Source organism: Amyelois transitella, chromosome 11, assembly GCF_032362555.1.
Source record: "Amyelois transitella isolate CPQ chromosome 11, ilAmyTran1.1, whole genome shotgun sequence".
Classification (NCBI taxonomy): domain Eukaryota; kingdom Metazoa; phylum Arthropoda; class Insecta; order Lepidoptera; family Pyralidae; genus Amyelois; species Amyelois transitella.
In genome coordinates, this window is record NC_083514.1 from 5,815,495 (window position 1) to 5,828,259 (window position 12,765).

The window sequence follows — 12,765 nt, forward strand, 5'->3', positions numbered from 1 at the left end:
TGGGCGCCGGCAGCGCCACGACCAAATCCGTCTTGTCTTGCTGACTACTGACTACCATCACCACGCTCCGGTTTTAACCTAACCCTATAAATAATGTTCTTGTGACGAATGGCAATGACGCCGACGCCAGCCGCTGAAAATATACGTCAACCAACGTCAAAACGTCACGTGTTAATTGCTAAATTGGGTTACCAGCTCAGTATCGTACCTATCTCAGGTTGAATAAACGCGGGACGGGCCACTGTCGTAGGCTTCATTGAATTTTAAGATGGATTACCGAAATAATCTAAAAATAGCGGAGATAAGACCCTGTTTTGTAGAGCCACATTTAAACATAGAAACTTACGCAAGACAACCTTGCGTAAAGTTTACCAGATTTTCGTGAACAATGAAAATATGATTACTGAGAAAAAATATCTAGTTTACACAATGTCTGCTCGTAAAAAAAGTATTCATTGCAGCCTTTTACGACACCCAAGTTATAGACTTTTTGGGACAATGTCAATAATGAACGTTTTATTTGTATGTAAATTAACATATGCAATTCTGATTTGCTATTACGCATCTAGCTAGCTATGATTAGTTGCAGTCCAGGTTGCAATATCCTAGGCCGACGTGGCGTCGCGTCGGCGAGGTCGCGTCATCCATCCATCACATATCATCCGCTATGAATAGAATAGAAACATCAGCCTAGTGTTCCATTCCTCGAATTCCGCTCGCTATAAACAATATCGTAATGCTCCAGAAACGGTCGGCAATTATGAAGAACCTTTTCCTACATGTTCATTCATTCATCCGGTTAACATAGATATACATGTGTAACTGTACGATAACCTATTATCAGAAGGTCGTGTTTGTAAACATAGCACGACGACTTCACATTTTACTCACGCCTGAGCGCTCTATTATTGAAAGGTCACACTCGTACATAATGAAATAAATTACAAAGAGATTTATTAGTTGAAACTGTCAGTCCAACAGTTAATAATGTGAATATTTTTTTCATGCGTAATTGTGAATATTGAAACGTTGAAATTTAGTACAAATAGTTTGATAATGTGCAATAAACAATGTTATGTATTAGAAATAGCAACAAGGTATCGAAGTTAATTTTAAATGAATTTCCAGGGAACAGATATACATAGATATAATTGTCGTGTCGTGTCCGTCACTTTAGAATAAAACCACTTCATATCTTTCCCATTCATGTCGTAAAAGGCGACTAGATTATTAACTTGGGATTACACTTGTAGGCGATGGGCTAGCAACCTGTGAATATTTGAATCTCAATTCCATCATAAAACTATGCAGTTGAACGTGGCATTTCAGTATTTCCAAGACTGTTGACTTTGTCTTCCTTGTAAAGTATAAACTTGACTATATGTATTTATCTATATAGATATTAGTCGATAGTAATACATTCATACATATAGTCACGTCTATAACCCTCGCGGAGTCGACAGAGCCAACAGTCTTGAAAAGACTGATGGGCCACATTCAGCTGCTTGAAATAATGACAGAAATGAGATTCAAATAGTAACAGGTTGCTAGGCCATCGCCTAAAAAACAATCCTAAGTTTATAATGAACGTTGTAAGTAGAGCTATGTAAGAACAATTGGATGCCATGATGACAATTGTTTTTTGTTTTGTTATTAATTTAATTTCGCAACAACTAAAACATTGGTCAAATAATGGCAACAATAAACAATACATTACCTGAGTTATACGAAGTAACATAACACATTATTTGGACTAGTCCAAAACGCTACTCAAATGTGACGTCACAACTGAGTTTCTTGTTCGCGTCGTGAACTTTGTTTGTAGGTATGCTACCTTAATTATTGCGTTTATGGATATGATGTCTTCATAAAAGTTATTCCATATTTTTCTTTATTCACTCCTGGCGTAGTTGTTATTTTTAAATAATTTTGATTTTTTTAAATGGACAAAATAAAAGCTAAAATTTCACGTAACGTATTTAATTACGTGTATTCTATCATGTTATTAAAGAATTAATATTGTTTTAGTCCTTGTCATCATCCCTATTATAGTGTTTGCCCATGGGTGACAGGCTACATACAATATAATCACGCCTTAATCCCTTATTAGGTAGACAGAGCCAAAAATGTTGAAAAGATAGGTTACAGGTAACAATATATGTATACTTATATATACGTCGTATATTGTTTTCTCAGATTAGGAAGCACAATTTATGTAGGCGCCAGTACGAGTGTGCACGTTATGTAAACGTGTCAGATAAGCATCCATTGACCCGTAAAATACATTGGTATTAAAGTAAGTTCATTAAATTGAAAAGAAATTTTAAAGCCATGTGTCACTAGCGTGTACGCTTTAATGGAGTGTTTTTGTTAAAATACGCACCGTTAAACACATTTTGTAATAACATGGAGACCTCAGCGGATAATTCAATATTCTCCAAATAATCTCCAGGACACTTCCTTGAGATTGTCAAAAATGTGCCCTAAAACAATGAAAATACCCACATAAAAACTCGGTCCTACCAAAAGAAGCAAACAAAATTGTGGAGATCATTTTCCTTATACATATTTATGTTCTCGTTCATAAACACAAAACAGTAAACAAGGGAAGCCAGCGCTCAAATCGAATGACTCTGAGAATATTCCACTGGACTCTGTTTCTGTTGTAATGACACGAACTAACAACAACACAGGAAATATCGCAATGTTGTGTTAGCATCACACATACTGATCCATTTAAGAATTTTAAGACGTGTAATGTAATGAAAGGACATTGTATCAAAACTTTTTAAAAAATATATATTTTATACACACATAACACGTTTTTATTTTGAACGTGTCCAATTGAATGTGCACAAATATGCCTAAATATAATTAATTGGCTCATAAACCAATAAGGTTTTTTTTAGTGATTCAAAATTCAATCTGTATATTTTAAGCTTACGGTTCCTGATTCGTTGACAATTTTTATTCGAATCACAGTAGTAGTATCATTACATCACTGGTAAGTATTGTTGGCAGGTGAAGGAAGCGCTAGTTACCCCCTGTACTATGTTTTGTACGATTATGTTACTGCACATATGTACTTGTGTTTTTTTAAATAACTCAAAGGTTTCAGTTTCGTGACGCCGATCGTAAGTACCTAAGCTTTATGACGGATTTGGATGAAACATTACGTTTGACAAATTTCACACAAATTAAATCAGTCCGTTCAGTAGTTTTTGAGTAAGAGTTTAACAAAATAACTTTCGCATAATACCAGTATGATAAAATGATAATAAATATTTTTTAAATAAGCTTTTGTTTAAATGTTGAATGTTTACAGACATCGGGACAGGTGAAACTAAATAAAAGCTTGTAACTTGTAAAAAAGACATCACCTGTTCACGAATTATTTTACTACACAAGTCAAGTGCTTGTCATCATTGTCATGAGGCCTCAATAAAATGGGAGCTGTTTGGCCTTTAGCGCGCTTTTTTCTATGAATGTCAGTAACCGAAACGGTCAGTCACCGGATTGTACGAGTAAGCTTGCCCAAGGTCTGTGTAAATAAATACACGTAGTGGTTAAGATTCATACCTTTATAACTAACAAGCTGTGGCCCGCGACTTCGTACGCGTGGAAAAGTCGCAAATCCCACAGGAATTATAGTCTTTGTGGCATTTATGAAAATTACCCGACGTCATTCTCCAGACTGTTCTTAGTCCACGCAAATAATAAAAAGATATTTGTATTTTTGTATGTTTGTAACGAATATACTCAAAAGCTTCTGGACTTATTTTCACGAAATTTGGCGCATATATAGAATAGACCTTCGGAAGTGACGTATGCATTTTTCTAGAATTTTCACGGAAATGATTAGCAACTAAAGCAAGTTATTTATCTATACACAAAATTTCAAGAATATTGCTTCAGTAGATAACGCGTGAAGAGACAACAAACAAACAAACTTTTTGCATTTATAATATTAGTTGGGATTCACAAATCAAAAAAAAGTAGAATAACATAACGGAAAATAAAAAATTTCTGAGCCGCGCGGCATGATAAGTACTCGCAAGCCACGCCTCTCTTCCTTGCAGCGTCATGTTTTGCACAAAATGCGGCGCGTGTGAATTTTATATCGGTGTTACATACATGCATCAATACAAATGGTCACGTCTATATCTCTTGCGGTGTAGACAGAGCCAACAGTCTTGAAAAGACCGAATGGCCACGTTCAGCTTAATGATAGAATTGAGATTCAAATAGTGACAGGTTGCTAACCCATCGCCCAAAAAGAATCCCAAGTTTGTAAGCCTATCCCTTAGTCGCCTTTTACGACAACCATGGAAAAGAGATGTTTAGTGGTCTTATTCTTTTTCGTATTGGTGCCGGGAACCACACTGCACTATATATCGGTGTTATTTTATTAAAATTGTTATATCTTCTAAGTTCTATCTTCTAAGTTATATGTTCATTGAAATTAAGTGATGTCAAAGACAATTTTGTTCACAATTAAATACTCTTAATCAACAACATAATTATTTGGATAAAGATTAATATTATTACGTTGATACAACTCTTAACAAATAATGCATTAATTTCGACCAAATTTGATTACCATAAAAACTGTTCTAGTGAGTTAATCTTAAAAGATAGACATAATACTGTTGGGACATTTTTTTAGATTATTTCAAGAGGAATAATTCTTTCATATATAGGTATAGGTATCTTGAACCGTTTTCGCAGCGCACGCAACGGAAGCCTTCAAGGATTTATAATTTTCCCCGTTTTTTCACTTTTTCTTTATTTCTTCGCTTTTAATAGTTGTGTGATCTTATACAGCCTTAAGCCTTCCTCGATAAATGGTCTATTCAACACAAAAAGAGTTTATCAAATCGAACCCGTAGTTTCTGAGATTAGCACGTTCAAACAAACAAAAAATTTAATTAATTTTATTTATTATTATATATAACATGATGTATAGTTGTTGCATTTATATGAGTCTATTTCGAGAGATTAGGTATAGTCTGTAACTCGTCGTTTGAATGAAGAAAGAGTTTGGGAATCGCGAATATCATGCGGTAGGGAATTCTACAGTCGTACAGCATGAGCAGAGAAGGAAAAGGAGTAAAAGGAAGTCCTATGCGTAGGAATAGTAAGAATGGTGCGCAAATGAGACCTGTAAGGAGAATTAAACGAATGACGGAAAGAGAAACGTAAGCTTAGTTGGTGACATAGAAAATATAGTTTTATAGCACGTAACAAACAGTTGGTCACAATAAAAACGTATACCATCTTCGGAACGTTTACGATACGAAGGTGGTTTATATATCTAATATGTCACACACTAATGTCAGATCCATAATGGGCCATCCTAATTTGATATTTTATGTATGTATATGTATTTATAATGTATATTATGTATCTTGTATGTATTTATGCAATATTTTTTTCGTAATGTACATGTATTTTTCAGTATTCATATGCACTTTCGCACCACCAACTTAAAGTTTTTTCTGTTTGGTCAGCTGGTTGACTGGTAGAGAATGCCAAACGGCATTAAGTCCGCCTTTTGTACATTTTTGTTTTGTGCAATAAAATTTTAAATAAATAAATAAATATGTAATTAGACGTAGGTATACCTATTTAAAACATATTTCGTAGGTAAGTATTATACAGGCAAAATTTCGTTCCAAATGTGTGCATTGTCTACGTTCGTTCGGGTACTATACTATACAGACCGTATGTTGTAATGCCAATTGTAATACTCACTAAAAGAGCTGAAAGACGTCAATGGCACTGTCAATATTGACAAGAGTCGGTCCACTATTGTCTGTCGCCATTTGTGTTGGTATTTCTTACACGCACCAGACAATGAAAAAATTATCGGCTTACCGTCCTCATTGCACTCACACGATAATAATTTAGGATACCAATGGCTTATTATAGTACTCGTACACCTGACTGTGTTTGTCATTTTTTTCACATATTATTTAGTAACATAATTTATGTTCTATATGATATATGAACTATGTACTATGAATGTCGATAAGAAGTGAGGGATCATGGCAAGTACTATACTATACGTAAAGAATTACGTATTTTTTGCCAGTAGGCAAAAAGAGTATAGAAGGTTATTTCTTCGTTTTGTTGAATAGCGGATAAGCGCTATGCACTACGGGAATTCAATCCCCAAAATTTTGCCCTGAGTTAAATCAATCTTTTTAATAATGCTATTTATATTATACATTCTGTACAACACAGAGACAGGTTTAAAATAAGTGAACATTCAGTTGCTCTGAAGTTTTCTCTTTTACAATAGGAACTCTAATAAAAAATATGCGTGCATTTAATGTGCTCTCCAATATAATCACGTTCCTAGTTTCGACTTAAGTTTATTTTTTACAGTGCCATTTTAGTGCAACGAAATAATAAATGTTTAGAATTGAGACTTAATAGAATAGAAGACATGGAATATTCTGAATACGAATTGATCAGGCCGATTTTTAGGATATATATTTTTTAATAAAGTTGTAAGTTACATTACTCTCTGCTCTAGCTACATTTACTGAGAGAGGTTTTTTAATCAATGGAAATAAAATAGGCTTGGTGATTAAAAACCATTTCTGATATAAAATCTTATACAGTTAGAATGTATAAAACAATGAAAATGTACTGGAAAATACCTTTTAAGCATTCCCAATAAATATTAATCTGTTTTATGTAAGTTTGTATGTCACCAAAGCAATGGATCTTAAAAATATTGTGAAACATTTACCTCGTATTTTAAAATATCAATAATTGATTACTGTTATTTACAGACCAAGGAGCTTTGAAGCTTTGCTAATAATGAGAGGAGGAGAAAAAGTATCCATTTTTTTCTCTAATCGTGTCCTGCAGAAAGTCACATTACCATTAACTCGTTTTATAATGCGACTAGGAGTTACACTTCCAGACGCCTGTTATTTTCACAACGGCAAGCGGCGGGGCGGCGCGGCGCGGTGCGGTGCTTTACTGAAAGACGTAAATAGGTTCAACGACCCCGACCTTGGTGGCGGCGCCGACGTAAACATTATTGTCTTGACTTGAGAGTAGGTATAAATTTAAACAAAGATAGTATAACATAACAAGTTGTACTGAACATGCAAATCAGACTTTAATTATAGCCGCTACTCAAAAAATGTACGAAACATATTAGAACAAAAATGAACTGTAACGTTTTACGCAATGTCCATTATAATAGTAGGTCAAATCAAATATGATCATGTGGTCACGAAGGCTTGGTCGTGGGTTGGTCCTAGAAAAGACAGTGCCAGAACCAGATACAATGGGCTGTGGGAGCAGGGTGCGATTGTACACAATGTGGAATGTGCAGAAAGATGTTTTAAGCGCGGTATTGTTAGATAACTAGGTATTGCTACTCTACTGATAGAAGTCACAATTGACACTATTTTTGTTTTGGGTCCTATTGCAATTTTATCTATCAATATCCTTTTGCGAAACCTATTAAAAAAACAAGCCAAGCAAGTAGTGTAATTTAAAAAGCCACCCCACAGCGTGCTGCGAGGTTGTTTGTTTGTAGTTTGGCCTAACATTTGGGTAAAAAGACCGAACACCATACATCGTTGAGAATTTTTCGTTTGTCGAGACGTTGGAAGCTTATCGGAACGACCTTCTTTTCGGCAACCCTACTTGCTTGCGCCTGAGATTATTTTGGTGTAAAAATATCGTGTTCAAAAAACATTTCATTTGCACGTGTTGTCTCTAATAGCATGGAATAGAATTTCTGTTTTCATGTTATTTGTTGCCGTGCGTGTTGCCTACATGGAATTCCCACGCACCGCGGGTTGAGACTTGTTTGCGCCTGCGCCTACTACACCGGAAATGTCGCGTGTATTACACTACATGTATTACACTATATATATATAGTGCCGTGTGGTTCCCGCCAAACAAACATTTAGGCGACGATTCACAGCCACTCTGAATTAGACTAACAAATATATTGGAATTGATTATTTTTCTATTGTCCTGGTATATTACTACGCTACGCAAGACCAAGATGCCTTTGAAACGCACCCCCCCGCATACCCTGATTAATCCTGTCTCGCTTCCACTACTCGAGACGACGGCTGGGCCTTCGCACAGTGATCATTGCGATAACATTGAACTGCGTTCAAATACTACGATTGGTGATGCAGCTACAAATGTAGCTGTAACGTTATTCGCACCTAGACTGCCCCAGCACATCTCGGGGTCGGACTCAGCTTTAAATAAACTTGAAAATATCACTGTTAGACCGAAACGCAAGTTTGTCAGCGAGGAGGAAAGCGGCATGAGAGACTTCATGCAGGAAATGAAAATTATGTTTGCTGCATTCACGGAGTCACAAAATCAAAAATACGCTCATCTTCAATGTACTATGAATGATATTTAAGATAAAAATTCAGAGATTGCGAAATCACTTGACTTCTTAAGCCAAAAATATGACGAGGCGATTAACAAAATTTCTAAGCTAGAAGCTGACTCAAAGAGTACGCAGAGCCACATACAGAGCCTCGAAACAAGAATTGAGCAACTTGAAAGAAAAGCGCGCCTTTGCGCAGTAGAGATTCGCAACGTTCCCAAAACAAATCCTAACGAGACAAAAGAAGATTTGTGTAAAACCGTCCAAATAATTGGAGACACGGTGGACATTCAGATAGAATCCGAAGAGATCAAGGACATCTATCGCTTTACCTCTAAACAAGAGTCTATTAAGCCCATCGTGGTTGAATTTACAACGCTACTAAAAAAAGACAAATTACTAAGTGCCATCAAGAGGTATAACAGGCAGAATGGTAACAACAAGCTGAACACGAGCCATTTAAAGGTGGCTTGTCCTACTAAGCCTATCTATGTGAGTGAATCTCTAACTTACAAGGCAAAGAGATTGTATTATCTAGCCAGGGAGTTTGCTGGGACCAGTGATTATCACTTCTGTTGGACTTCAAATGGAGTCGTCCATCTCCGATAATAAGCATCAATTCAGAGGAGGATTTTTCGAAAATGGACAAATGACTAGACTTGCAGGATGTTAGTCGTTGTTACGAAGCAAACATTAGATATAGGATACTTTTATGGCTTGTTTATTGCATGTACTTATTTTGGTTGTTGCTTAAAACTTTAATTAATTGTCACGTCCAAAACCACCAAATTATCACACAATTATTCTTAGATAGAATTACTGCACAAACTTCACTCAGAGAATTTCCCTTGATTGCTTGCCCTCTTACATACTTCTTCTGCACACAATATATCTCCCTGCCAGAGTCCCAGGTTCATAAGGCTTTACATTTGCTGCCATAAATGATCTTTTAAATGATATCGACAGTTTCTCCTTATGCGAGTCACTCATGTGCAGACCGGAAGAGTGTTCTACATATATTCAAAATTCTGATAATAAAATTAACGTTGTAGCCCAAAATATACGAAGCATGAATGCTAATATGCCAGGTCTCCAGGTCTTATTGAACAGATTGGGGATACACTGTGATATTATTATTCTATCAGAGTGCTGTCTATCGTGTAACCCAAATCTACCGTCTCTGTGTGGATATAATCATTTTGCCTCATCACATACTTACAACCAAAATGATGGGGTCGTTGTATATGTTAATAGCTCTTTTACTAATATCTCTGTATATGAGCCTGAAGTTTCAGAAGTTAACTGTTTAGTAATTAAAATTGGATATGAAATAGCTATTTTAGCAATACATAGGCCTTTTGCTTTCTTGAATATCACAAACTTCCTTAACTCCTTAGATCAAGTTCTATCTGGACTCGCAGGCTTCAAAAATATTTACTTCATGGGTGATATTAATATCGATATAACTCAGGGGCGGGAAAACTCACAGGCATTAGATTACCTTGAACTTATAGCTCATCATGGTCTCCTTTCAGGCCATTTTTTTCCAACGCATGGCGCCACTTGTTATGACCATACAATATTGAAAACGTCAATAGAAGCAAAATGTCTAGTTGTAGAAACTACCCTCACTGATCATTACACTGTTATTCTATCACTCTCAACAAAGAAGACACTGACGAAACGGACAGTTATCAAAATTGATGAAGCTAAACTGAAGGATACCGTAAAAAATATTGACTATTGTCCAGTTTTTACTTGTACAAATCCCAATATTGCCATTCAATATTTAATTGACCCACTAATGCAGGCTATAGCTTCATGCAGTTCACCGTATAAGGAATCTAGAAAGCGTATAACAATCAAACCATGGATCACTCCCGGACTTTTAAGGTGTATGAGGCATAGAGATTCTTTACACAAAAAAATGAGAAAGAAACCACACGACGAGACGGAAAAATTGGTATACAAAAGATATCGTAATTATTTAAATAGCTTATTAAAAATAATTAAAAGGGAATATGAAAAAGCCGAATTACACAAAGCTAAAAACAATAATAAAAAGACTTGGCAAGTAATTAAAGAAATAACAAATTTGAATAAAAAGCAACCTTTGCAAACTGATCTACTTAAACTAAAAAACACACCACAATACTCTGTAGATGAGGTAAACCGATTCTTCGCCAATATTGGCAAAGATTTAGCGGATAAAATAACACCAGATCCAAATTTCCAAATCAATTCCCAAACTAACCCCAACTCACTTGTATTGCTCAAAATAGATGAAGATGAAGTGGAACGGCAAATAAATTCGTTAAAACCTGACAGTGCTCCTGGATGGGATAACATCTCCTCTAAATTTATACAAACTCATAAAAAAGTAATAATCCTTCCTCTGACTTATATATGTAATTTATGTCTATCGTCAGGTGTATTTCCAGATATTCTGAAAAGAGCTGTCATAATACCTGTGCACAAGGCTGGGGATCGAAATCGTAATAACAACTACAGGCCCATTTCAATTCTTTCGGCGTTTTCAAAAATTCTGGAACGGATCCTTAATACCAGGCTCATGACATTCTTTGATACTCATAATCTCCTCTCAGCAAATCAATTCGGTTTTCGAACAAAATTATCAACTACTGATGCTGTTAATGAACTTATAAATCATGTGGCATCGAACCTAGACTCTGGATCTAAGTGTTTGGATATATTTTTGGATCAAGCTAAGGCCTTTGATACGGTTTCGATTCCCTTGCTGCTGCAGAAATTGGAGGCTATGGGAATTAGAGGAACACAATTGGCTATTTTTCGAAGTTATCTGACAGGGCGAACACAGCAAGTAAAGATAGGCTCTTATGTAAGCGTTGACGAACCAGTTATGTTTGGAGTCCCCCAGGGTAGTATATTGGGACCTACTCTCTTTCTTGCTTACATAAATGATCTTCTAAATTTAGCCCTGCAGAATGGCAAGATCATTACTTACGCCGATGACACTGTTCTTCTATTTACGGGACCATCATGGACTGATACGTATAATTCTGCACAGACAGGTTTTAATATAGTCCTGAACTGGTTAAACAACAATTTACTTACCCTTAATTTAGAAAAAACTAAGCTGATTCAATTCTCCATACAAGAATCCAGTCAATTAAAGAATCTCGATCTAAAAATAGTTGCAAAAAGTTCGCAATCAAACTACGCCATCGAACACACTAACTGTATAAAATATCTCGGCATTATGATAGATAAAAATTTAAATTTTAGAACTCATATAAACCTTTTATCATCTCGCGTTCGTAAACTCATTTATGTCTTTAAACAGTTAAGGCACGTTGCAGACGTTAACACTATTAAAATGGTATATTTTGCGCTATGTCAATCTATATTAACGTACTGCTTCACCTCATGGGGCGGAGCTGCAGCTGTTGAAAGAGCCCAAAGGTCGTTACTTAAGGTATCATTGTTTAAGCCTTTTAGATTTCCAACTCAAGAACTTTATAAAGTTGCTCATTTATTGACCGTGTGGCAACTGCTTATACTTCACACCGTAATGAAACAACATAGATTAACCCCTTTTATTGGCGAAAATCGAAGACGCAATCATGTAGTAGCAAAATCAAACCAATATAAAACAAAATTTAGTCACAGATTTCTTGGTTTTCAAGGTCCTTATCTTTACAACAAGCTTCACAAAGCGCCATTCACCACCTAAACACATTTAAAGTTAAAAAAATTCTTACGGAATGGTTACAAAATTACGAAGATACAGAAAATTTACTTCAAGTTTTACAATAAATAAGTCGCAATCACACACCCACTTTTTTATTACACAGGAACTAAGCATGACACCTCATACACACACCACGTTTATGGAAGTAACTATTTCATTTAAATATATTTTCTCTAAATATAATACTTAAGTTTGTAAGATATTTTTTCTCGTTCTAAGTACCTACTCTTATTATGTTTGGAAAATTAATCAAGAAGCGGGGCCTGATGACTTGTAATACAGGTGCATTCCTAGTACAGGCGTCAGCTCCCACAAATTCAAGTAGTTAATTTGGTACTTTAATTTAATGTTTAACTTTAGTTTTAAGATTTCTTGTTTTGTGGAGAGAAATAAACATTTATAAAAAAAAAAAAATTACAAAATTTACATACGAGATTAGAGCTTATTTTGTTACTTAGTAGCCCACAAAGGCATTACAGTAGCAGCCCTTATGACTATTGGCGATAAAGTGGCGTAAGCAAGTAACGTTTATCACTTCTACTTATAATACAGAGTTACAAGCGCGACAATTAGGCGAGCTTAAAGGTTATGGATGTATTATGGCAAATCTTAACTCTGTTGCACATGCACAGCATTTTGTGTTATA

The 12,765-nt window shown here is 35.5% G+C and overlaps 2 protein-coding genes across 3 annotated transcripts in view; both read right to left on the reverse strand.

The window, feature by feature from the left end:
- Nucleotides 1–12,765, reverse strand: part of LOC106135085 (3-phosphoinositide-dependent protein kinase 1) — a 78,492-nt gene that overhangs the window by 31,745 nt on the left and 33,982 nt on the right. The window contains exon 3 of one of the 2 annotated variants that reach the window (XM_060946462.1): nt 2,384–2,483. The exons of the other annotated variant lie outside the window; for it this stretch is intronic. Within the exon in view, the coding sequence (XP_060802445.1) occupies nt 2,384–2,395 (12 nt within the window). The 5' untranslated portion in view covers nt 2,396–2,483. The remainder of the gene's footprint in view (nt 1–2,383; nt 2,484–12,765) is intronic. 2 annotated transcript variants of the gene reach the window in all.
- The window catches only part of LOC106135112 (DNA-directed RNA polymerase III subunit RPC8), an 85,179-nt gene that overhangs the window by 6,050 nt on the left and 66,364 nt on the right, over nt 1–12,765 (reverse strand). The gene's annotated exons all lie outside the window — the stretch shown is intronic.